This window comes from Chrysemys picta, chromosome 11 (assembly GCF_011386835.1).
Source record: "Chrysemys picta bellii isolate R12L10 chromosome 11, ASM1138683v2, whole genome shotgun sequence".
In the NCBI taxonomy this organism is placed as follows: domain Eukaryota; kingdom Metazoa; phylum Chordata; order Testudines; family Emydidae; genus Chrysemys; species Chrysemys picta.
Window position 1 is genome coordinate 12330187 of NC_088801.1, and position 27812 is coordinate 12357998.

The window sequence follows — 27812 nt, forward strand, 5'->3', positions numbered from 1 at the left end:
ATGAATAAGTAGAAAGAACAAGTCCACCAGTAAGGTTTAGAGAAGGCTGGAGAAATATCAAAGATCATAATCATGGGTCTAATCCTTAGCTGGTGTTTAATTAGTATAGCTCTAGTGACTTAGTTCCACCTCCAAAAATTATCAGCCAGCCAGCTTCATTATACTGAAGTACACCAGGCCAGATCTCCAGATGGTGTAAATCAAGTACTTCCATTGACTTCAATGATTTGACCTCGTGTATTTAAATTTAGAAAAGGGTGATTGGCTGACATTTTCTTTGAGATGGAACTAAGAACTCATATTTAGCAATACTGGATCCAGTATTGGCAAGCCTATTATTTTCTAATTAAATAGGCAGAAGTCATGTGGATTGGTGGGTAATCGTTTGTCACTGACTGAGTGGCTGTATTTTGTGCTTTTTAATACAGAGATTGGGTGTTTATTTTTTCTGGGTTTGAGTGTTTATTTTAAAGCAGGTTATGGCTCTTTTTTAGGGGGAGAAATTGATGTTTTACCAGCATTTTAATATAATTGTATTCCTTGAATTATATCAGCCCCTTCCGAAGGTCCAGACTGCTAATGTCACAAATGGGTGGACAGAGTGCTGAACAAAGAACAGTCAGATTCCATAGATGGCTAATTTAAATGTAGGCGATTAATTAAAATTCTGTGTAGGATATTAAGGAATAAATCAGTTAATTTTTGTGAGGTGTTCCAATAATTTATGATTGTGAGTGGAATGGAAGTGCCCACAAATTAATAGGGCAGGCGTGGGGAACACGACTGATTAGAACATTAACCTTTTACCTGTGGATCAAGGCCAGATCCTCAAAGGTTTTTTGGCACCTAAATTCTGTTGATTTCTGGTCAGTAGAGAAAATGAGATAAATTCCTGCTGAAACCAATAATCTGTGCATTAACGGTCCACTTGTCTACATTAGCTTGTGCTATTTGTAACTCACTTTCATGAGCAGTAAATTTGCTCACAAATTGGCAACTGAAAAAAATGGTGTGGTAGAGGGGAAGCTTGCACTGCTTCAGCCTGTGCTACCCCTGTTCTGTTGGATAGAGGACTTCTGTCTCCAAAGCTGCCATTTGGAGACCTCTGACAAACATTAGGGGCCCAGTCCTGCCCCATATGAGTTTTGCTATTGATTTTAAGGGGGGATGGCCCAGGATATGTATTCAGTGGACCAAATTCTGAACTCATTTATCCTGATGTAAATCTGCAATAAGTAAAGGAAGATACTCCTGTTTTACAGCATTGTAAATTAGATCAGAATTTGGTTCACTGCCTCTTTTAAAATAAAACAAAAGGTTGGAAACAAAATAAAAATGCTCTTAGTTATTACCCTTTGATAAAGACAATCAGTGAGATTATCTTAGTTTTGTTTTTGGTTCTATTCTAAGCAATTAATAATGGCAGGAAAAGCCAGAGGATAAATTCCTTTGTATTTAGATGTATTTTCTCAGCTAGACCTTTACTTGACATTACCCTGCTGTGACAAAGCCAGGGATAGGTGGGAAAATAAATCTATTTCCAGCAATGGTTTTAAATACAACAAAAGAAAATTTATTTTAATTAAATTGGACTTGGATTGCATTATTAGTCATTAAATAGGATTAGGATTTATTAAACCTCCTTGATTTTTTTTCTGTTCTGTTTCTTAATATTTGTTCTGTCTTCATCGGTACCATCAGTGATATCATATCCCTCTCAGGGCCTGATGTTTGGCCATAGATCTAGCTGCCTGTGCCAACTTATTCAGGGCCAGGCTGCCACTTAGTGACCCTCCCTTTCTCTTTCTACCTCCTCAGGAGGACAGTGGCTTCTAGGACTGCCTCCCCCTCCCAAAAAAACACACACAAACTTTGAGCCTTGTGTTACATACACACAAACACACACTTTTTGTAGTTCCCTATACCTTGTACTTTATGATGATGAAGTATTTATCTTCTGGCAAAAGATTTCACAGGCTGGTTGTTGCATCTATAAAGTTCAACCCAACCAGTAAGTATTCTTATCTTGGGTTGTATACATTTTGAAAGGCTTTGACAGAACAGATCAAGTTTTGCCACTGTTATGCAGAATAAAACATTTATAATAAACATTAAATGCAAAATACCCAGGAAAATATATTCTGGAACAAGAACCACTGAGCTAGTATATTATGCATCAAAGTTACAAAAAGTGAAGTTAGTAAAGGAAGGGTTTTTTGAGGTATTTTAAATACACAAGGCCTTGGAATTACCCAACTACAGTAACTCCTCACTTAACGTTGTAGTTATGTTCCTGAAAAATGCGACTTTAGTTGAAACAATGTTAAGCGAATCCAATTTCCCCATAAGAATTAATATAAATGAAGGGGTTTTTTTTCACTAGACAAAAGACTATATTATACACACACACACACACACAGTATAAGTTTTAAACAAACAATTTAATACTGGTACACAGTGATGATGATTGTGAAGCTTGGTTGAGGTCGAGGAATCAGAAGGTGGGATATTTCCCTTACTGCTAAATGATGAACTAGCAATTGGCTGAGCCCTCAAGGGTTAACTCTCTCACTCTACAAGGCAGCAGGAATGGAGGGAGATATGCGTATTTCCCTTAAGTACACTGCCTTGTTAATTAGATCAGCTTGCTGAGACCCCAGCTGCTGCAAGCTCCCTCCGTCCTGAGTCCTGCTCTATGGAAGATGGGGTAAGTGGGGTGCAGGAGCATGGGGGAGAGGGACATCCTGACATTAGCCACCCTCTTCCTTCCCTCCTCCCGGGCACAGCAGGAGTCTCAAGGAGCAGCTCCAAGGCAGAGGGCAGGAGCAGCACATGGCAGTGAGGGGAGGGACACAGCTGAACTGCAGGCAGCTGCTGCACAGGGAACTTAGGGGAGCGGGGAGCTGATGGGGGAGCTGATAGAGGGCTGCCGGTCCACCCTGGTTACAACCCCCCATCAGCTAGCTGCAAGGGGCTGCTCTTCCTGCAAGCAGTAGACAAAGCAGGCGGCTGCCAAACGAGGTTAGAAGGGAGCATTACACAACTTTAAGCGAGCATGTTCCCTAATTGATCAGCAACGAAACGAAGTTAACCGGAATGACTTTAAGTGAGGAGTTTCGTCCCGGTTAACGTTGAAGCCAATGAGGCTAGTGATGTGCTTAAAGTTAGGCACATGCTTAAATACCCTGTTGAATTGGGACCTCACTCACAATGTGTTAGAATCCTCTGTACACCACTGAAGTTGTTCTGGGATTATTCCACCCCCAGTGGATTTGCTACTGGATTAATTCAACCACAATTGAATTACTCCAGATTTTCACCTTTGTACCTGAGATCTAAAAACTGGATCTTTATTTTTTTAATGTAAAATTGTGTCATTTTATTTTCAATTTGAAAGTAGCCTGGTTTTAGAATCACTGTGGCAACAACAGTGTATCTTGTAGTTGGCAAAGATTAATGATTAAGCCCCAAACCAGATGATTGCCACAGTCAAGTCACTTCCTCAGTGGGTCATTCCATTTAGGAGAAACTAAACATTGTTAAATGCAGGTCATTGTCAAATGCAGAACTTAGATTGCCCCGTCATTATTGACAAAACACTGTCCATCTAATTCCTGCTTTTAAAAATCAACAGATTACCCATCTCTTCTGCTTTATCTAGGGTGATAGCGGCGCTCTCTGACTCTGATTGTGTGTGTGTGGCTTCTATGCCCTTCTCAAGTCTTTTTCCTTTTAGCGTCACATATTTGTGTCTGAGATGCAGGGCTTGATTCAGAGCTGTGCTCGCTTACCACAGGACTCCGTTTGGTCCTAATATCAAGGATAAATACAATAGATCTATTTCTCCTTCCATTTTATTATTGACTAAAAGGGATAGCCAGTTGTTTGACTACATTTGTGGTTTGTTCCGAAAAATTCTCAAGAGACCAAATAACTGAACTTAGCCATATTTGTTGTCTAAAGACAAAGCAGTACACTACAAAAAGGAGATATACATACCCTCATTCCAGGAAATGAATTCTCACAGTATATTCACCTTACACAGAAGGTGTGCTTCAAAGATATGTATTTCAGCTAGTAGTATTTATAGTATGATTTTACAAGCTACAAAACTCTTTATATGTCACTTAATTCCTGTGTCTTAGCTTTGACAGACTTCCTATTTTCTAAGGCCAAAGCTGATTTCAGCTTTGCAAAATATTATGGGATACTTGACCTGGGTGAACAGAATTGTGGGAAGAGCATAATACATTCAGGTGACATAACTTCCCAATGCCATGTATATAATTTATATTATATTGATACCATACACACAATATCTATTAATGTGGTGTGTACCATGGCTAACAGAAATGTATTGGCTAACATTATGTGCCTTGGTGTAAATAAGGAGCAGTCCACTAATATCAGTATATTTACACTGCAGTCTGTGAGAGGAGAATCTGGCCCAGAGAATGTTTTCATCCATTTATTGAGTGTAGTTTTGTTTCATTTCATTGGTGACCTGGGTTTGCTGGCTGATCCAAGGCATTCTGTTCTGTTCTGTTCAGTGCAAAATCAGTGCTTGCCAGGAGGAAAAAAGAATGTGATTTGTGTAGAAAACAAATGAAAATTGTACTCCTTTTTTTTTCTTCTTTAAAATAAGGGAATTGTAAAAAATCAATTTTTGAGAGTGGTGTTTTCTATTATTTGTGTGTGTGTGTCTCCCCTCCTCCTGCCACAGCATTTCTGCCAAAGGGTACAGCTGTCCTCAGAAGTGATGCTTTTGTATGGTTCATGCTCTCCTGCTGTTAACGTCCTAACACTGATTCCTAACAAACAGTTCTGAGCCCTGTTTAATATGAATATTAAATGTATACAGATTAGATTGTGACTCAGAGGCTGCACCCATGCAAGGACGCTAGACACCTATCACACCTCGCTTATGCTCTTTTGCAGGCCACCTGGGCCCTGAGTCTGGGTATGTAGGGATAAGCAGGGATACCCTCTTATTCCCTTCCATTGTGCAGGTGCTTAGGAAAGGGGTGGGGGAACAAAGGAACCTTGGCTGTACCATTTTACTTTCTAACCAGAGTAGCTGTGCCACCATGGGTGGCGGGGGGTGTTGTAAATTGCTGCAGGGATAGACTACTGGGAAATTAGTACCTTAATGTACTATACCACAAGCAAAGAGGAAGCAGGGGAGGCAGCATTCTGACGCCCAGGTGTGTGTATGAGTCACAATGCTTCCTAGGCAGTGCCCCTTACACGCTGCCCTCTACTCAGGCCTGTGCCTAAAGTGAGAAACCAACTAGACTTTCACTAATGCAGCACTGTATTTTCTAACAGGCATTCTGAAGTCTGAGTTGAGCCCACAGGATAACCCAGCAGTCTGTATTGGAGACTTCTGTGGCTTCATAAAATGTGCATCAGCACTGTGGTTCTTTAGAATTATTATTGCAGTAGTATCCACATCTGGATCAGGCACCATTGTCAGCGAGAGTTCCTGTCCTGAAGAGCTTGCAGTCTAGATCAAATATCAGCGTAATCCTCACTGGCAAGAGATAATTAAAGAAACATTTGGGGGGTTAAATAATTACTTCATGTTTCAAATAATGGCCCTGACAATATCCTATAACTAGTCACCTCACCTGAAACGATTATCATTATTATGATTCATGGCATGTAATATTTTTCTTGGTGAATTTAAAATATATTTGGAATATGGAGGACAGTTATAAAATCAAAAACATAAACTGGAATAAATGTTGAACTCTGCACTTTTTGACAGCACTCTCAAAATATACAAAAAGTCATATGTAGTTCTAAGGAATAATTAAATTATTTGAACTAAAACACTATAATTTTGCTTTTTAGCTATAAATCTGGTCATTCGTTTTCAGCAACAGAATCAGTCATAAGTACTGTGATCTCAATTTAAAAAATCAACATTCAACAGCACTTATCACACTGCAGTTGGTGATTCTGGAGTCATTTCCTTTTCTCGGCATAAGAAAAACTGTGGTCTCTCCAGACAGATAAATGTTTACAAATGCTGATGGTTTTATTTGAATGATGACCTTTCAAGGTTGTTCTTGTGGCTAAGTCACAGGACTGGGTCTGCTGCAGACTTGGGGCATGATATTCAGAAGTCTGAGCATCTGCATCTCCTACTGTTTTCAGTTGGAGTGTGAGTGCTCTGCACCGCTGGAAATTAGGCCTCTGATGTATAAATTAAGGCTACCACTCAACTGTCCCATGCCTCAGTTTCCCCCTTTGTACAATGAGTATAATAATTCCTGTACCTCACAGGCTTGGTGATAGGTTTAATATTTTAATGCTTGTAAGCAGCTGTGAGCTTATCAGATGGAAGGCATTATATATAAGGGTAAAGTATTAATTATTAATAATAATAGTAAAGGATGGCCCACTACTTAGGATTCTAACCTAGAACTCAGGAGACCTAGGCTCAATTTCCTTCTCTGCCACAGATTTCTTTTGTGGCTTTGGGCAAGTCACTGAAACCCAGACCCTCAAAAATATTTAGGAGCCCAACTCCCATTGAAATCAACCAGCCCTCCCTTAATATTAGTATTTATAAATAATACTTTGCCCTTTATATATAATTAGATTGTGACTCAGGCTCCACACCCATGCAAGGGAGTGAGACATGCCCTCCTTCTGACTCCTCTCTTAGGTCATTGTGTAGGCCTAACTGATTTCAGTGGGAGTTGGGTGCCTAAATGCCTTTGAGAATCTGGCCTTAGGCTCTGTGTACTTCACTTCTCCATCTGTAAAATGGGGGATAATAGCACTTCCCTACTTCACAAGGTTGTTGTGAGGATAAATATATTAAAGATTGCGAGGCATTTAGGTACGATGGTAAGGGGGCCAGCTAAGTACCTTAAATAGATGGACTTCGGTTGGTGCAGAATAGGGCCACAAAAGTGTGACCGAGCAAGTCATTATATTTTAAATAGAAATCTTATTTGACTCATTTCTTTTGGACATTATGGTAGAAATAGGTCCTAAGGAAGAAATTGTATCAGATACTTCATGAAGGGAAGGTGGTCTAGTGAATTTGTTTAGGAAGGGCATTCCAGGCACAGAGGCAGCATAGAAAAAGGATGGAGATAGTTGGGAGGGGAGTAGACAAATATGGCACTGAGGCGTATATCGTTAGTGAATGATTAATAGATTTTAGCTGAACTGTTCACCTTGTTTTGATTTATGAAGCGGACGTACAACCTCATTATCCTGAGGTGTGATTTTATCTGATCTCATGCGCTAAGTAGTGTTGGGCCAGGGCAGAACTTAGAGAGGGGACCTCAAAGGAAACCTCCCAATACTGCAGGAAGTGGTGTGGCAATTCAGCAAATGGCACCCTCCCCTGTAAGTTAGTATTGAATCAATGCCACAGTCTGGCATTAGGGAGCTCTGTGCTGTGTGGATGAGATGCAAAACCAATGTCATTACTAGTTATGGATTAAATATCCTATGTCCCTTTTTGCAGGAATATCATAATTTGTATCAGTGCCCTGCCTATTAGGTAAACATATGTTGCCTACTTGTATTCCCCCTACAATTTAAAGTGGGTGTTGTATTTTTCATTTCCTGTCTTAAATTGTTGTACACTATTGATGTGAGTTGCCTAAAAAAGAAGGTATCCCATACCAGAAATGGAAACATTTCAATAGTGATTAAAGCAGCCCCTCTGAATACCATGTGTAATGCTTCAGGATGAAAAATGCTATATATATATATAGTTTTAAAAATTACTTTTGATGCTGTAAATATGAAAAAGTTGCCCAAAAAATTGAAGCCATTTGTGAGTTTATTGGAAATCACATTTTTACAGCTTACAATTTTCTATTAAAAAAAGAGACTGTGACCTCGTGGGTTGAGATCTTCTAAGTCATGATTTAGCCTGAATCCAATTTTAATAACAAGTTGCAAACCCCTGACAAAAGGGAAGAGAATGTTAATGGAAGTATTAATAGAGTCATAATGACAGCTGTGCTAGCAGGCAACCCTCCAATAATTACTATTATTACAAGTTATATGCAAACAAGACATATCATAGAAAAGCTCTTAGCAGGCCAGGTGTTATGTTACTGTCATATCATTAAAGGAATGTGTTAGGTTCTATAACCTAGGCAAATGGGAACAGAGTAGATCATAAAAGAAAAAGCAGGGATAGGAATTTTGTTTTCAAAATCCCAAGTCCTAATAGTTAATACACAAAATGGCATTTGTGACAACTATATATTGTCTCAGCAGGAGGTAGGGTGCTTCAGTACCCACTTTTCTGAAGTGCTTTGAACTCTGTGGATGAAAACTACTGTGTAAATGCTAAATATTATTATTACAATGTTCTTGCCATCATTGGAAGAAGAGAGGAAAGATGACAGTACATATAAAACTGCAGCTATAGGGGATCTCGTTATAAAGAGGCATTTAGAATATATAATGGAAGGAAAACTGAAACTCCAGGTGTTATAGATTCTATACAGCTAAATCATGAAATGGCTCCATTTGCCTGAATAAAAGTCACACCTTCTTCCATTTTTTCATTTTTTCAGTTATCTCAGTTTAATCAGTAACAGCTGTTTTCACCAAAGCCACACTTGCCAAATGGTTCCTACACTCAGCCAGTATCTTCTGTCTTGGGCTCTAGGCATCCCTGCTAATGCATGGAGTGATCTTACAAAGCCACAGTGGTCTAGACAATGCTGATAAACCTGCAGTTGCTATTTCCCTCCCCACCCCCACGCCTACATGACTGGGGCCCTGCTAATGTGACGTTCTCTGCTTATCCTCCAGTGCCACATCATGTGAAGTATGAAAGTAGGAGCCACTTTGTGCTGGCAGAGCTCTATGCTGATGATAATTTTCTCTCTAGGGAAATCAGGATGGTCTCACCCTTTATCATAATGCAGGCTCCAACCTTTCTTGGTTAGCAGGAAACCTCCAGCTACTATTCAGTTTTCCATTGACTTCAATGGGAGCTGAAGGGAAACCCCACCTGCAAACAGTACTGATCACCTTGCATAGGGTGACCAGATGTCTCGTTTTTAAAGGGACATTCCTGTATTTAAGCCCTCCTGCAGGTGTCCTGACTTTTTCTTAAAAACGGGCAAATTGTCCTGTATTTTCTGTCTCCCCGCACCCTGTCAGTACTGGTGGGTCCTGCTGCTGGCCGGATCCCTGCTCACCAGCTGCCTGCCCACCAGCGGTGAGTGTGGGACGGGGGGGTCCAGCGACTGGCAAAGGGAGTGGGTGTGCAAGGCTGGCCACTCCCCCTGCTGGTCCGTCAGTGCCAGCAGGGTCCCATCTTGGCCAGCAGGGTCCCATCCCCCGTCCCGTTTCCGGTCAGCACTTGGGAAAGCCCAAGGGAAGGGACAAGCTTCTTCCAGCCACCCGGGGAGGGCGGGGGGAGAAAGATAATCTCTACAAAGACACAGGCCAGGTCATCCCTTCCCCCCCTCCCCTGTAGCTGGAAGCAGCCCCGTCCCTTCCCTCCTGCGCAGTGCCGAAAGGCTGCTGCTGGCCACGTTCTGGTGTGAACCCTGGCAGAAATCTGGGGAGGGAGGGCATGTGACCTTGCATGCCCCCCCCCCCACGTGTTGCCTCAGGAGGACTTGACACCAGGTACCAGGAGAGATGGGTTGTCCCGGGGACCCAGTCAAGCATGGAGGGTGGAGAGAACCGGGCAGGGAGGGTCGGGTTGGTCGGTCACCCCCACTGTGTGAGAGAGGTGTACAGGAGTGTGTGTGTGTGTGTGTGTGTGTGTGTGTCACCTCTCCCTATGTGTCGGGGGGTAGAGGGTGTGTGTCACCCCTCCCTGTGTGAACCCTAAAGCCTTAAAGATAAGAAGGTAAATAAAAAGAATCCAACTACACAGTATTTCTTTTTTAACAGGGGCTCGGTCAACTTGATGTTAATTTGAATGTTTGTACTGTATTGTTCTGATTGATTGCCGTTGAACTTGCTTGAATACAAGTAATTTTACCAGGTGTCCCGTATTCAGCATAGGGAAATAAGGTCACCCTAACCTTGAAGGATGAGATCCTAAATCACTACACACACTGTGACACAGAATCACCAGTGCTGGACACATTCCTTATTTATTCTCTCCATTTCTTACCCCCAGTGGATCTGAACAACCCCTACCTCCTGACTGCTTGCATGACGTAGGAGCTTGAGGGCAGCTAGAGGGAGAAGATCACACAAGATATCTTAGACTTTGCAGACATGTGCTACAATCGGCATGTGCCAGTTCTGCAGGGTCCCAGATTAGCATGAACTGACCCTATGCATGGGACATCTACACGAGGCATCCAAAATCTTGGGGTTTAGTATAAATGATAGTGGCTTAATGGTTGAGAAACCAAACTAGCATTACTGGGAGAGGCAGGTCCAGACTGACAACAGTGATACAGCTGAACTGTTTTGGAAAGAAAATCCCCCAAACCTTCAGACTATCAGACTTGTGACTTTGCTCTCAGTAGGGTTTAGTTACAGTGGGTAGCTTGAAATCTGAAGTTACTTGAAAAGTTGATACCCATCAGTGTTTTACAGCTTCTCCCTAAGGACCCTTAACCTTTCCTTTTTAGATGCCCTGATAACCCTCTCTCGGCTCCTCCTGAGCAATTTAAATTTATCCCTCCCTCCTGTGTTTGTACTTGTTTTAGATTTTGCACGTTGCAGTCTGCTGTCTGTGTGAAGTCAATCATTGCACAACTAGCACTAGGTTTCAGTTTACACTCGGAGTGTATTGTGGTGGGTTTGGGCCCTTTGGGTGTCACCTGATGTGCTGGGAAGCCACTGAGTCAGCCTATTCTGCCATCCTGGGTCCTCTTTACCTGGCCTTGCTGGGTTAGGCTCACAAGTCTCTTCCAGCCAAGCACACAGGCAGGGCCGCACCCAGCTGCACAGAGAGACAGAGATCCGCTCTGGTAAGATTCAGCCTTAGGAGCTTGCCCCAACACTTTGGTGCCCACTCCCTTTAAGAGGTACAAACCCAAAGGTTTTATGAAATTCGCCCCCTCCCTCAATGTGAAGGGAGATATGCACAACTTCTTGTGCCCCCCCCCCCATTAGAAAATACATAAACTGGGTTATATTATAAACAAGAAATAAGTTTATTAACTACAAAAAGTGAATATAAGAGATAACAGATAAGCAGATTACTGACCAAATAAAGCAAAGTACACAAGCTAAGCTCAGTATACTTAAGAAACAGGTTACAAAATGTAATTTCTTACTCTAACTATTATTTTAGGCAGGTTGCAAAGTTTCTGTGTTCAGAGTTCCATTATATTTCTTTTCAGACTGGACTCCTGTCTCAGTTTGGACTCCTCCCCTCCCCCCTGCCTTCACTTCAGGTGGCTTTAGCAGTCTTTCTTGGGCAGACAGGACATGGTGAGGAGGAGTCCCACTTGCCTTCTTCCCCACCCTTAAATAGGATTTACATAAGGCGGGAATCCTTTGTTCCCCAAATTTGACCCCCCCTTCCCTTTGAGTGGAAAATTACAAGAAGTCCCAAGTAATGTTTAGTATGAGGTGACAAGACCATCTGAGTCTGTAGTATCACAGCGTCCATGACAGTATGGAGCGACCCCAAGAAGGCCAAGTCTTTTCACAGTCCATTGTCCTTGCTGATGGGTCATCAGCCCTGTCTGGCTTTTCCATTGTTGTACCTGAAGTGTTAGCAGTGGGCATCACCCAAAGTAGCTTAGTTGAAACATGGATACCTAGTCAATATTCCTAACTTCAGATACAGAAATGATACAGGCATACAAATTGTATAATCACATTCAGTAAATCATAACCTTTCCAATGATATCTTACAAGACCCATTTTGCATTAAGTATATCTCAGTTATGCCATATTCATATCATAAGCATATTTTCATAAAGAATATGGAGTGGAATGTCACATGTATAACAAGTGGAAGATACCAGATGTAAAAGACTTCCCATTTCCCCCCACCCCTGCAGTTCAGAGAATCTCAGATTAAATTATTCAAAAGCAAACACTTATGTTCTCTCAAACGATCATGTTATGTGTAACCCATATAAACAGGTAATGGCATTCCAATAATGGTAATTTATCACTAACATCTAAAAACAATATATCTTCAGTCTGATTGGATTAGGCTCTGCCATATGCCAGTGTATTTTGCTATAGCAAACATACACAAATAATTTTTTCAGCGATTTTAGCCATTTACTGAGAAATTCTGTGTGATAAAGAGACATAATAGATAATTGGATGTTCTTTTGTGCCCAGGTATTGGACTGGATCGAAAATCATGGGGAAGCCTTTCTTAGTAAACACACTGGAGTGGGAAAATCTCTGCACAGGGCACGAGCCCTTCAGAAAAGACATGATGATTTTGAAGAAGTAGCACAGGTAAGAGGCTGAAAATCTGGAAGTTATATGCACAGTTTGCACCTTCATGCTGATATTGTTTTCCTTTCATAGACTCCTAAGAACACATGTTATTTATAGAGCTCTGTAACTCTTCTCAAACACATGAAATGGACAAAGTTTAAAATCTATCACCCACAGATTTTCAGTTCAGAATGAAAGGTTGTCTTGAGAGCAGAACTGGAAGATTTCTTCACAGCAGTGGATTTGATGGGGGAGGATTCCTCACACACATGAAATGGAAGGCAACATAAAGGGAACATGAAAATGGCGCAATTCTGAGTGAGAAAAGGACAAAATAAGGAGAGCAGATCATGGGGAACAGAAGAGAAGCAAGAGATGAGAAGTATAGATGGGGAAAGAGTAATGCAGGCCTTGGAGTTAATGATGAGGCACTTGAATGTGAAGTAGAATTGGAGAGGTAGCCAATGAAGGAACAGAGGAGAAGCTGATGTGGTTGCAATGATGAGAAATATTATCCCACTTATTGTGAGTAAAAATAAATAGATTTTAAGGCCAGAAGAGACCATTATGCTCATCTAGTCTGACCTTCTGCATAACACAGGCCATAGAACATCCTGTAATTTCTGCATCAAGCCTGTAACTTCTGTTCGAAGTATAGTATATATTTTGGAAAGACATCGAGTCTTATTTCAAAGACTTAAAGTGATGGAGAATTTACCATATTTCTAGGTAAGTTCTTCTAATGATTAATTACTATCACTGTTAAATAAAATTTACCCTATGCCTAGTCTGAATTTATGTCGCCTCACCTTCCAGCCATTGGATCTTAGTATGCCTTTTTTCTGCTAGGCTAAAGAGATGTATATTAGAAATCTCTTCCCCATATAGTACTTGTAGATTATGATCCAGTCAATTCTTAGCCTTTTCTTAGATAAACTACACTGATCTATTGGGATGATGCTGTATGTCTTCCCTTTATTAAAAACTCTTAAAATATATACCAGAATGCAAACTTTTTATCACTAATCACGTTTTGCTCTAAGTTCCTCATAAACAGAGTAATGCAGACTTTTGTAAATAAAGCTTATCTCAGCCTTGGTTGCTGATGGTCTTGAGTCAGGCACTCCAGTCTCAGGGCATTGTAGATGGAAAGGTGCTCTCAGTAAATTAGGTTTTACAGAGATCAGATACTTTGCTTACATGATGGGCACAAGACTTATTGCCCCTCAGATGGTCCCTGATCTATCATAGAAGTATGAGATGGAAAAGACTTACTAGATCATTTAGTGCAACCCTTGGCCATCTTTTTCAGGTGTTTTCCTGGTTCAATTTTAGATGTCCCAAGCAATGTAGCTTACACATATCCATATGGAGACTGTTTCTCAGCCTGGTGGAGGTCACTGTCTGGAAGTTCTTCTTGACATTCAGTTTATGATTTCCCTTTCTTAATTTCTTTCCATTTCTCTTGTTTATGCCCCTTTTACTGTCATAATTAATTCATCTCCTTCCTTGGCATTTACAGACTTCATATATTTGTAGCTGTTATCATGTCTCCTTTTAATTGTCTCTTAGCCACGTTGTACAAATTTAACTCCACTAGGCTTTTTTATTAGTCAGTTCTTTCAGCCCCCTAATCTTTTATTATTGTCTTTTCCTAAGCTCTCTCCAGTTTGTCAATATCTTTCTGGTAATCAGATGCTCAGATACGAATGCAGTATTCCAGAAGTGGTCACACCAGAACTGTACAGTGAAGGACTACAATGGTACCTCCTTTTCTCATGAGATGAAGCCTTTGCATTTGCAGCCTACAGTTACATTGTCTTACATTGTCAATTGGTAGCTCATCTCAGTGGTAACTGGTTGCTCAGCCTGGCAAACTCTGAACACTAATGACTTTGAGTCTTGTGCTTTAGTTACTAAGCCGTGTTGCCTCCCACTTAGAAATGGTTGGCCTGGCAAAATTCCTATTAACTTCAATGGGAATAGGATCTGGGCCCTTCCTCTGGTAGATTTACATGAGAATATTGTTACTAATTTATGAGGTCTGTCTGAACTATGACATTGGAATGCAGTGTTGGCAAATGGGGCATGGGGATGTATGTTGAGGGGGAAAATGAAAGGAATCCCACGCTTTATCCAAGGTCAAAGACTTGAAAACATAATACTCTCTGCTTTGGAAAGAGTAATAGCAGGAGTAAAGAGGAAAGGCTATAAATTTATCACACCTGGGATTCTTCTGAAGAAATGTCTCATGAGGTAGATTTTGTGGTTTGGGAATAAATCTTCCTTCTTTTCACTGTATTCATGATTTATTCTTTTATCCCCCCTTCCCTTTGGATTTGGGGCTTAACCCTTTAGAGTTTGTCTCCATTAGAGTGATTTTTTCCCCTCAAGTGAATTAATTACCAGTTAACTCAAGGTGATTAACCGCTTTGTAAAGGCTAGTGTGGATGATCCCATATGATTTGTTCCTGGCTGAGCCCTAGGTTAAAGCAAAAATGTTTGTATCTTGGGATGAAGGATTGAGGAATGTCCACACTATCCCTTTGCAGAGATTGAGTTGATTGGCAATCAGGTAACTCGGGGTTAAAAAGTGCAGTCTGTGCATACCTGGCCTAAGAGACTGAAGACGCATACAGTGATATTTCGTTTTAGTGATTCCCAGGCATTCATTCTGCCTTATGGATAAACATTTACTATCCAACATCTGTTTCCTATTGGTGCTGATGTGTTTGCCTCTGGCCCATACAGATAGGAGGCATTTTTGGTTGTAAGAATCAGACTGGAGTTTCTCTATGAGTTTCCTTGATGTTTTCAGTGGTAGGTAGTTCATGCTTTTGAATGCTGCTAAACTGCATGTAAAGAATATTCGTGTTTCTGGGATTGCAATGTAGACAATGTCTGCACTGCACAGTTTACCTGGGTAATTGGCACCTGGGTCTGATCATCCTGGTTAGTCTACCCCAGATGTGAGCATCCCCACTTCTAAATCCTATCGGAGTTACACTGTCCTCACTTATTCTGCACTCACCCATGTGTGTCTGGGGGCATATCCCAAGGTTCTTTGTGCTGAGATGCTCTAGGAATCGTTCCCTGTCAGTTATGGGAGAACTTGTCTGGCCTTTGGGTGGGGGGGCGGAATCGTGAAAGGACACCGGAGAAGTAGCAGCACTTGAGTGATTTAGCCTGCATCTTCACTGCAAAGTGGGTGGGTTCCAGTGTGAGTTAGAGTAACCTGGGTTCTAACCCCCAGCTAGGTAAGCTAGCCAGGTCTTAAAGCACTTCCTAACCTAGGTAAAAGGTTTTTCTGTGCAGACAGCAAGGGGGGGAGTTAAGGTTAAAACCTGCATAAGTACAATGGGTGAACTGTGCAGTGTAGACATACCTCTAGAGAGAGACCCTATAACCTGACTGATCTGCCAGCGCACTACAATAAGACATGGAACATACTGTCCTGGCAATGTGGAGAGTCTTCTTATGTACATACATCTGATTAATAAGTTTGCTGTACATGGATATACTTGAAAAACACCAGTGATTTAATGAATAATGCATTATGGGTGTGGCAAAGCTAATTTGTGGACCCCTTCTCATGTAGGTACTGTTTGGACAGTGTTTATCATGGAAACGTAAGAACGGCCATACTGGGTCAGACCCATGGCCCATCTAGCCCTGTATCCTGTCTTCTGACAGTAGCCAGTGTCACATGCTTCAGAGACAATGAACAGAACAGGGCAATTTCAAGTGATCCATCTCCTGTTGTCCAGTCCCAGCTTCTGGCAGTTGGAGATTTAGGGACAACCAGAGCATAGGGTTGTGTCCCTGACCATCTTGGTTAACAGTATTTGTTGGACTTATCGTCCATGAATTATCTAATTCTTTTTTTAACCCAGTTATAGTTTTGGCCTTCATGACATCCCATGGCCACCATTTCCACATGTTGACTGTGCATTGTGTGAAGATACCCGTCTCTTGTAATATTTGGAGATTTTTCTTATTGTAATTATTCTGCATGAAATGTAAGGATGGCCTATAAAATGAGATGGACAAAATAGCTGGAGCTCTGAGTGGGCCCTCTGCATCATCCAGAACCCAGGCTTTTCTTGTACATTTTATAGGCCTTTTTTTGTATCTCAGGCAAATCTGAGGTCTTTGGCTATTTCTCAGCCAGATAACACTAGCCTATGGCTTGTCATTCCTGGAAAAGCTGCACTTACAGCACCAGCCAACAATAAAATGAAAGAATCAGACACTAATGATTAGTTTCAGAGTAGCAGCCGTGTTAGTCTGTATCCGCAAAAAGAAGAACAGGAGTACTTGTGGCACCTTAGAGACTAACAAATTTATTAGAGCATAAGCTTTCGTGGACTGCAGCCCACTTCTTCGGATGCATACCGAAGAAGTGGGCTGCAGTCCACGAAAGCTTATGCTCTAATAAATTTGTTAGTCTCTAAGGTGCCACAAGTACTCCTGTTCTTCTTTTAATGATTAGTTGTTATCAAGATATCATCAGAGGAAATACAGTTGAGGCAGTACTTCCTGGAATGACAAATAAGCACTGTAGCCTCTTTGAGGGCCTAGAGTATCTTTTATGGGTGCATATGATAACCACAGTTCAGCCAATTCCCCAAATGTTACACATGATGTAAATACAAATAAGGTCCGATTTTAGAATCTCAAGCCTATCTTTCCTCACCAGGCACTTCAATATAGAATAGCACTGAATATTTTTCTTCCAGAACTGAATGAGAAAATACTATGGACTGGATCGTGCCCCCTTGATCTGTTCATGTCTGTGTGGAAGGATGAGATGAGCCACTACTGCAGCTCTGTTGGCTTTGAACTGTCCCCTACAAAAAACTCCCTACACTCCACATATGAAGAGGGAGAACGTAGTGCACTGTCCCTCCTGCCAACACTCCAAGAAATCTGCTTAGAAGTTAATAACGGCCTCAGGCTTGTTAACTTCTGTGCAGAGCCCTTTGCATGCTGTGAAATCCTCCTTCACATAGGGTACTATGGGCAGCTCCTGGCAGAAGCTCTGTAGAAACAGCTTGCCTGGATTCATGCTGATTGTTAATTAGGGGAGAGGGCTGGCAGACAGTATGGAGGCAAATGACCTCTATTTAAGATCTCCCCCCAAATCTCCACAGTCTCAGGGGATATACAGGTTTTGTGATCCAGCTCCCAGAATGATCTGAAGCTAATTTTTCAAGAGAAAGTTTTCTGAGTAGGCTCTTTTGCAGGTGTGTGCAATCTGATCCCATGTTATTTAGATCAGGGGTTCTCAACCTTTTTCTTTCTGAGCCCCCCCGCCCCCATACTATAAAAACTCCACAGCCCACCTGTGCCACAATAACTGGTTTTCTACCTATAAAAGTCAGGGTCGGCGTTAGGGGGTAGCAAGCTGAACAATTGCCTGGGGCCCCACATCATAGGGCCCCCCCGCGAAGCTACTTTGCTTCGACTTTGGCTTCAGCTCCGGGTGGCGGCGCTCAGGGCCCCAGGCTTCAGCCCCATATAGTGGGGTTTCAGCTTTCTGCCCTGGGTCCCAGTGAGTCTAGACCTGCTTGGCGGCCCCCCTGAAACCTGCTCATGGACCCCTGGTTGAGAACCACTGGTTTAGATTTACTCACCACTTTGCTAGAATGAGAGAATTCGTCTCACTCTGTATTTTGGCCTGTAGATGGCACTCCCTGTACATTTTTGAAAAGACCTTCAGGTCTATAAAGGGCTGAGCCATGGTTTGGTTTTGAATCCAAGTTAACAGAATGTTGTCTTGAACTGAATTGCCAGGTGGATTCTGGATAGCTGCAATATCTCCACTAGGCCCCCTCGCACCCCCAAAATGCTTTAATGCTCAGGGTCACCTGAGAAAGCAGTAAACCTTAGGGTTTTTTTTGCTTTCCTCTGCAGTATGGGGTGCTGCTCACTTGCTAGAATTATCTGGGTATATCTCACTTAATCAGTCCCCTGCTATTGCAGGGTCCTTGGGTATTGGTACACCTCAGTCCCTTCTGTTCTCTACCAGTGGCACACAATTGTTTAGTCTCCCGAAGGCTGTAATACTTTGGCCCAATTGCAATTGTTGAATTTAGTGTGTGGGTGGCTGGGTGATGGTAGTGGCCTGTGATATACAGGAGATCAGACTAGATGATCTAGAGGTCCCCTCTGGCCTTAAACTCTATGATTTTGTGACATCTGTTTCTTGTAAATGCACAGTTGGGTATCCAGTACCTAAATATAATACAGTGCTCACCACTTGTCCTTTTGTTGAGAAATTGCTCTAGCTTTGTTGAGCTGCTTCATTGCCCTTTGGCCTCGTATCAGTTTCTCAGCTATTATTGACTTTTAGGTTTAGACGCTCTAAGATTACAATGTAAAATACCTCAAGTATAATGTGTAACAAGTGCTCACATTCTGGATGCCATTGCTTCAGAACTTGCAGGATCATTATTTCATCCTCATCAAATATACCATGTGAGCTGGGGTGGGCCAGAGATGTGTGGCCCCTAGAGTTTGCGGAGCTTGCATCTGAATCAAAATGTGGCAAGTCATTCTTATTCAGGATTAAAACATCGTCTATATCGGTACATAGATCGTCTGTATTACTGTAGATTCTGAACACCTTAGGATTCCTTAAAGCCTGTTTCCCCAAGTGAACTACTGGACCCTCTTCTAACTGCAACTATTATGGTGGAGCACATCCCAGGCACCACACAGGGAAAGTTGCTGTACTTCACAGGAAGTGATTATAAATGGATGGTGAGAAGTTACTCACTTTCTCCCCTATACAAGTATCAACTGTTCTATTTACTCCCATGAGATCATTTGGAAAGAGATGGCTTGAGGTCTAAACATCAGCTTTTAAGTGTCTAGGCTTTTTTGTACCTACAAATTCAAATCCCCACAGATTCAACTTTGCCCTTCATTCTTCTTGGGCAGATAATTTCAATTCCATAGTTTACTGTTTGGGGGCATTCAGATGAGACCTTGAAAACCAAGGGCACATCTGTTCTGTTTTGAATCAAAGATCATGTGGTATTCTTCATGTGAGTAGCAGTTTGCTCTGGACTTCCTGGCTAAAATTTCCCCTCCCTCCATTGTAGTGTATAGTACATTGGTTGTCCACCTGCCTGTCATCCATTCTGGAGTGGATTACATTCCAGAAGTGCTGTATGTATATAGTTTCCAAAGCACTTTTGGGATTAAAAAGGTGTTATATTGTAAGTGTTAATATATTTAAAAATATTATTAAGTTCTGTTTGTCATGGGAACTACCAAACATAGTGAGTACTAGAACACCTGCAGGTAAAAGTGTACCCCTATGATCTTTTATTATTGAAATATTTTTGAACTAGTTCAACCAAAACTAAATGAGGTTATGGGATAGTCAAGCCAAAGCTGAATTGCAAACAGCTACTTGTTTGGCCTTGAAGATCAAAATCCAATGTTTTGTCTTACAAATTCCAACTCTGTTGGATGTCAGGATTGTTAAGTTTGGCATGAAGTCGAGTACTGATTTAAAACAGGCATAATTTAGGAAACCATGTTGACAATGAGTGTTTAGTGAGTGTTGTCCCAGGGTAATTTTTGAAAACTTTGTGGTTTGGTTTTTGACCTACCTGCATGTCTAGAGTTGATAGGAATATCTTACCAGGCGTGCTGGAATTCTCCTCTTTTAGTTGGCTTACTTAGGCACAACGTGGGGTGAAAGATTGAGCTTTGGCAAGGAAAGTAGAGAACTAAAGCAATTGCAGGTAAAAAAATTGTTTGGAATTAGCAGAAAACTAACTAAACTTTCAGTACTGCTAACCACAGAAGTTCAAAATATCATGAAATTATTCCAGGATTCTTATGCAAAGTTGCATGTCTATATATTTATCACCTCACATGGCTAATCAACAAGGTCTTAGCTCACAACCTTCATATCCACGGCACAGATCTGTTTCACTTTAGATATATAAACAACTGGTGAGGGGAGAAAGCATGCTGTTATTTTTTATCTGAAAGAGTCCTTATAGGGAGAGAAAAAACATACATTACTGGAGGGTTACATACATGTTTGTGAAACAGCATTGGAACTCTGGGCTTGAGGTTTTTGGTTTCTCTTCCTGCATGGAAGCAACTTGTGCTCTGTTACTTACAGACAGCATAACCAAATGAAACAATGCTCAGATCTGGATTGTCTGTGGGGTCTGAATGTAAACGCATGAACCTGTACCACTTTATCTAAAGAACCGGCTCTCATACCATGGAAGTAGTAGCAGAGCAGAAACCTCTGTATAAGGTCTAAAAAGGGGATGACACAGAGCTGCACTATGCTAGAGCTTTTCTACACTTGAAATGTTACAGTGGCACAGCTGTGCCACTGCAGCTGCACTACTGTAGCGTTTCAGTGTAGACACTACGTATGCCAATGGGAGGGGTTCTCCTGTCAGTGTAGTTAATCCACCTTCCTGCAAGGCAGTGGCTAGGTCAATGGAGGAATTCTTCTGTTGGCCTAGCACTGTCTACTTGGGGACTGAGATGTGTGGATTTTTTGCACCCCTGAGTGACGTAGGTAAGCCGACCTAATTTTCTAGTGTAGACCAGGTCTTAGTGTGTATTACCAAAACACCTAATTTGCCAAGCTTCTTCTCAAAGGCCACATGGCAAAGTGGATGAGACTTGGCTCAGTTATATTAGGGAACTGGATTTTATTCTCAGCTCTTGTGATCTTGTGCAAACTCTGAATTATCTTACCCATGAATTGGGTGAATGACCGTTATCCCCCACCAGGGTAACAGTTTGAGATCTTGACTCATAATAAGCATTATGAAGTGCAGAGAAATATTAACAGCAATTAGTGGAAAAGCTGGGGCTAGAACTCATAATCCCCATTTGCAATTTAGTGCACCTTCTCCTACAGTACAGGTGGTCTTTTTCTGTCTGTGCTTCTGTTTTCCCCAAAATCTCATGACCAGCTGAATCTTTTCATGAGACTGCCTGAACTAGGGGCCAATCACATTACTTGCAATAAAATCGTGAGATCGACAAACACAATAAATTTTCAGCAAACACCAGGGGCCAGCCAAAGAGGTTTACTTAAGTTGGTTTATTTCTTTGTCTTTAAGATCTATATATTTTTAATGTGCCTATAAATTCAAAACATTGTTCCTATGATAGACAGGTAGGAACATACAGCTATACGGGGGAGGGATAGCTCAGTGGTTTGAGTATTGGCCTGCTAAACCCACAGTTGTGAGTTCAGTCCTTGAGGGGGCCACTTACGGATCTGGGGCAAAATCGGTACTTGGTCCTGCTAGTGAAGGCAGGGGGCTGGACTCGATGACCTTTCAGGGTCCCTTCCATAGGAGATGGGATATCTCCATTAATTTAAAAACAAGAGATATGTGTTCTCAGTCAGTTCTAGAGCTGGTCAGAAAAATAAATTTTAGTTACACAGGAAATTCTGCCACTTTGAAATTTGTTTCATTCTGAATCGGAATGAAAAGCCAGAATTTCCCACAGCAAAAACAAGGAAACTGAAAAATGTTGATTTGGAACCACTGAAACATTTCAATTTGATAATGTAGAAATAATTTAAAATATCACATATATATATATATAATATTTGAATATAATAATCTAACCGAAATGAATTAAAATGATAACGTTGAAACTATATTTTACCTTATCAAAACAAATTATTTTGACAATATTGAAATGAAAAAGGCTAAATGATGTGTTTAGACATTTCCTGTTGAAAATTTTGTCAAAAACTGCACATTCCCCTGAAACATTTCTGTTTCAACAAAACTCCATTTCCAGCAGAAAGCTGATGTGTCCAAAAAAATTGCAACTGACTTTAATCAATTCTCCTTGTGCCATCCTCACAGGCAGATCAGCTGATTATCAAACTGTAGCTATTGATTCAAGAAGATTAGTCCCCTGGATTCCGGAGTTTAATTTGTTATGGTGATGGATTAGTACTGTTTGGTTGATCTCGTTTCTTGTGAATGTTGATAGTAAAAATGTTCAATACAGGAAAAGAAACAAAACAAAAAACCCCTGACAGGCTGAACTTGATTTGCTGTGTTGGTCCCAGGATATTAGAGAGACAAGGTGAGTGAGGTAATATCTTTTATTGTTGAAAGAGAGAATCTTTGGAGCTACACAAAGCTCTTCTGGGAAAGGTACCCAGACCTGAAGAAGAGCTCTATGTAGCTCGACAGCTCGTCTTTCACCAGCAGAAGTTGATCCAATAAAAGATATTACCTCACCTACCTTGAACTTGATTTGAGCTTTCTTCTTTTGCTTTTGTCATGCTGATGCCAAATACAGCCAATACCCCAAGATTTTATTCCTTTGTTTTGGAGATCTAATGGTGTCTCTGTCAGAACCATTAAAATAGTAGCCAGGAATAGTTCATAAGGCAATATTGTATATAGTCTACATTTTAAATGTATTGTCCCATTGGCGTTTTATTGATGATAGTGGATAAAAAGAAGACAGTTTTTTATTATTAATGAATGTTGTGTGTATGTCTGGGGAAAGACCAGGGGCCTGATTCTCTTCTCTGTTACACCAGTGTTACATTGCTGATTTCAAAGGAGTTACAACACTGCAAACTGGCTGTAACAGAGTGGAGAATCCTCTGCACTGGGTCCTTAATAGGTATAGTAGTGCAGTGTCAGGAGTAAGGCCCTGCAGCTGCTCAGTCTCCAGACAGCCTAACATGTCAGCAGGCCAGTTCTTAAGCCCAGCAGCATCAGTAGCTCACTGGCTGTTCAACACATATGCCAATGGATTGTTTGACTCCTTGTGCTTGCCTCACTCCAAACCCTGCTCCTGCTTTGCTCCTCCACTGCTCCAGCCTAGACCCTGCCCTGCACCCAGCCTTTTTCCAGGCCCATCCCAGTCTTGCTCTTTCCTTGGAACCAGCCCTGCTTCTGCCTTCCCAGACTCCAGGTAATCTGGTTCTGACCCCTGCTTCTGATTCCTGGCTCTGACTCTGTCTTGACTCTTGGCTCTGGCATCTGGACTCTGACTTCGGTTCTGACCTGTCGCTCTGATCCCTGGCTCTGATTCTGCTTTGACCTTGGGCTCTGGTATTTGGACTCCGACCACTGGGCCTGACTCCTGCTCTGACCACTAGGCCTGACCACCTACAACCAGTTCCTCTCATATGCAGTTTCCTGGTTCAAGTGTGATTTTCATTGTACATGACATGAAAACTGGCATTTGCATTACCTAATTTACATGCCTTTTGCATGACTGTTACATATGCTTCACTTCAATATTTGTAATACATTCTATTTAGCAACAGATTTTTAAAATCTGTTGTCATGGGTCAGATTTTGATCTTGGTTACAGCTGTTTAGATGTGGAGTAACTCCAGTGTCTTCAGTGGATGTATTTGGAATTATAACTGAGATTATAATCCTAACAGCTAACTATTAATTCATTTGTTGATTAAAATTCATGTAATTCTGTTGTTAATATTAACCTCCATATCTTTTCTCCGCGAGGCCCTGATCCTTCATAGTCCAGTCCCAAGAATCCACTGTTTTATGTTGCTGTGTTGTTTGCAAAATTTAGTCATCTTGGATTAGTGGCTATTAAAAAGCATTTCCACACACAACAACTCGAATTGAACTCTCTTTACTCCCTCCCTCTTATCCAGTGAAGAAAATGGACGCTTTGCATAAGTAAAGAAAGCAAAATTTGACCTTCGTTTTTAATGCAGTGACAATAATTATGGAGGGAAAATTGCATAATTTGCAAAAAGCAAGAGCACTAACACCAGGAGGTATTTCTGAATTGTCACTGATTATTTGCACAGGTGTTTTTCTAACATGGCTATCTATATTAGTATTCAGCAAATATAATGGCAGCCCACACACCCTCAAAAACAGTCACACAATGCCTCCTCATTATTAGTCCATTTCATTCAAAGCATAGGGATTGCTTTTTCCCCTCAGTGTGTATGCTTAACTCCCACTGACTCTACTGGGAGTCACACACAAGCATCTACGGGAGGTTGAACCCCCACTACTTATTATACAGACTCCACTGAACAGAAAACAGTCAGAAATAATCTCACCCATCACACACACACTAAAGGGATCTTTGTGATTGATTGATTAATTCTTCATCACAACTGACTGAAATTAAAACTGCAACCCTCACCTTAAACATGTCAGGCTCAGGGCTGCAAATGAACAGTTTCTATTTGGAGTTGAAAGATGTGTTGGATGTACAGGATTAGATTTTCAGTGATGGCTCCTTTTTTGCCAATGTTTCATTATCACTACGTAACCTATAATTTACATATGTAACTGCCCATAATTGAACATCTAAATTGTGTTTATGCAGTGCTCAAAATGTGCTAGGCCCCATGTTCCAGAAAGCTTACAATTTACATAGAAATTACAAAGGGGAAGATAGGTACTGTACAACATAAGGTGGGTTTTTTTTCCAGGCACATTTAATTTATGCCCACACAAAATAGGCTGAGTTGAAACCCTTTTAGAACTAAGAACCCAGTGTGCAAGCTTAGCTCTCCTAGCTCAAAGCAGTGCAGGGCAGCATTAAGTGAACTCATGCTGTCTCTGTGCTGTAGGAAGTAATAATCAGTGACTCATTTCACAGTGTGGCAAGTTGTTCTACTGGCATTTGTTTGGCAAATGCCAAAGATATCAGAACATCTCTGACAATAATTCTCATTCTGTGCTGGGGCAAAATTATTTAATGCATCTGAAGCTATTGGCTCATTCATGTGCCACTTCTGCTATCGCAGGTTCACAGTTCGATGGGACACAAAGTGTTACCACAGTACAGGGAGCTCTGTAAAGCTGTGATCCATGAGCTGAAATGCAGCCTAGTCACTAAAGTATGTGCTTTGCAGAGATTGGTAATTGGGTCACCAGGTCATTTTAACAATAGTAAATTGAATGTCCTTGCTGTGGTACATACATCTGGGGCAAAATGAGACACTGGGGCCATTGGGAGTTTTGTGCATATATACCATACAAGGGCAGAATCGGATCCATAAAATGGAATAGAGACACAGTATAAAGAGTTTATCTGTTTTGAGGTGACATTTACATCTAAATGTACTGCACACAGCTCTGAGTAAGCACTGTGCAGAAGAACTGCACAGCTATGACGGGGGAACAGCTTCTCACAGATGGGCCAGGTACTGCAATCAATACACCACTGTCTGGACTGGAACAGTGGCATGATCTCCATTCACCCACTTCACTAGCCACTTAATCTGCATAGCCTCAGACTGATCAGTCATAGTCCCATCTCCCATACCCAGTGCCCTATGCTGTGCTGGCTCAGAGCCCTTCATGTCTCCTATGCTTTGCTGTGCATTTCATCCTTTATGTTCTATAGGCCAGCGATGAGCAACTGACGGCCTGGAGACCACATCTGGCTCCTCAGATCTCCTCAGACAATCCAGCAGCACTAGGGCTGGGGAAGGGCGGGACATCGGGGGGGGAGGTGTCCCACCTGTGTGCAGGTGCATGAGTCACATGACTTTGTGGTGAGATCAGTAAGCCAAGCCCAGCCACACAGGACAGGAGCAATTGCTGTAGGGTGAGTGCGGGGCAGGCTTTCTCTCCAACCTCCGCCCTCCCAAAGGGTCTCCCGTCCCCCAAGGGCTGGGACCTTGATCTCTACCCCTCCCCCCACATACACACACATCACAACCCCTGGCCTTCCAAAGGGTTTTAGTGGATTTTGTGGCTTTCTGCTATCATAAAGTTACCCATCGCTGTATATGCAATACCTGCATTAGGAAATGATGCTCTCATTACTGCCTCTGCATTGGCCTCATGCCCCAGTTGTCAAGGGCTGTAAAGTATGTACTCCACATATTGTACCATTTCAATACTTGGAAAGCAGAGAGCCTTTGAGCCTGATTCTTCACTACCTTGCACTTTGTGCTTCAACTTACATGAGTGCGAAGCGGGTGTAAAGCCCAGTCAAATCAGAAGAGCAGCATTTCACAAGTATGGATTTACTGTATAAGCCAGTGAGAATCAGGCCCTTTGTGTTTTTATTTCTGTACAATATGTATAAAAAGGTGTTTCTAAAAAGTAGTTATTGCAAACACAGTTTGTGTCTATGACCAGATTCTCATTTAAACTAAGCCCATTTTACACTCCCAGAACGGCATAAAGGGGTTCTAAAGTAAATGAGAATCAGTCCCTATTCATGTGTTTATCTGTAATGTCTGTCTCTGTCTATTTCTCCATCAGAGTAGATAGATATGACAGAGCCTGGCCCATAGGAGCGAATGGGGGCATGAAGCACCCAAACTACAACTACCACGAAGCACTGCCACACCTTAGGCAGATGCATTTTAAAGTCAAACTGACTTGATTCAGGTTGAATTGATTTCATCCACAGAAAATTTTGATTTTGCGGAAACTGCATTTGCTGTTGAAAAATCATTTTGTCAGAAAATGCATGACCAGCTCTGGTTTCAGGCTTTCTGCAGACTCAGACAGACCTCCTTGAATTGCTTACAAATGGGTCACATTTTCAAACTTTTTACTTTTTAAACAAAAGCTAAGATTCTTCCCTCATTCAATCAATCAAGGAGGTATAGTCTTAGTCACAGGCCTATAGTAAAAATGCTTTACAAATGACACTCCTCTAGAATGCTATTAGCCTTTTTTGCAACTGCATCTGCAACTTATGTTCAATTTGTGGTCCACTGTAACTCCCAGATCCTTTTCAGCCATACTGTTGCTTAGCAGTTATTTTCCATTTTATGTCTGTGCATTTTGTTTTTCCTTCCTACGTGTAGCACTTTGACCTTGTCTTTACTGAATTCCTTCTTGTTGATTTCAGACCAATTCATCAAGGTCCTTTCAAATGCTAATCCTTCTTCCAAAGTGCTAACAACCCCTTTCAATTTGGTGTGATCTGTGAATTTTATAAGTATACTCTCCACTCCATTTTCTAAGTCATTAATGAAAACGTTGGAAAGTTCTGGACCCAGGACAGACCCCTGCAGGACCCCACTAAATACATCCTCCCAGATTGACAGCAAACCATTGATAAGTACTCTTTGATTATGGTTTTTCAACCAGTTATGTACCTACCTAATCAGGGCCGGCTCTAGCTTTTTTGCCGCCCCAGGCAAAAAAGCCTCCGGCCGCCCACCCCCCCCCCAGCGCGGCAGGGGGGGGGGAGGGCGGCCGGAGCCCCGGGGGGAGGGCAGTGAGCCCCGGTCGGGGCTCCGCTCTCCCTGGCGGCCGGGGGGAGGGCGGCCGGAGCCCTGGGAGGAGGGCGGAGTGCCCGGCCGGGGCTCCGCTCTCCCCGGCGACCAGAGCGCCGGGGGGAGGGCGGCAAGCCCCGGCTGGGGCTCCGCTCTCCCCGGCGGCCAGAGCGCCGGGGGGAGGGCGGCGAGCCCCGACCGGGGCTCCGCT

General features: G+C 42.0%; 1 protein-coding gene across 2 annotated transcripts in view; it reads left to right on the plus strand.

The window, feature by feature from the left end:
- Positions 1 to 27812, plus strand: part of KALRN (kalirin RhoGEF kinase) — a 721955-nt gene that overhangs the window by 389146 nt on the left and 304997 nt on the right. For both annotated transcript variants that reach the window (XM_065561521.1, XM_042843108.2), the window contains exon 10: positions 12274 to 12396. In XM_065561521.1, the coding sequence (XP_065417593.1) occupies positions 12274 to 12396 (123 nt within the window). The remainder of the gene's footprint in view (positions 1 to 12273; positions 12397 to 27812) is intronic.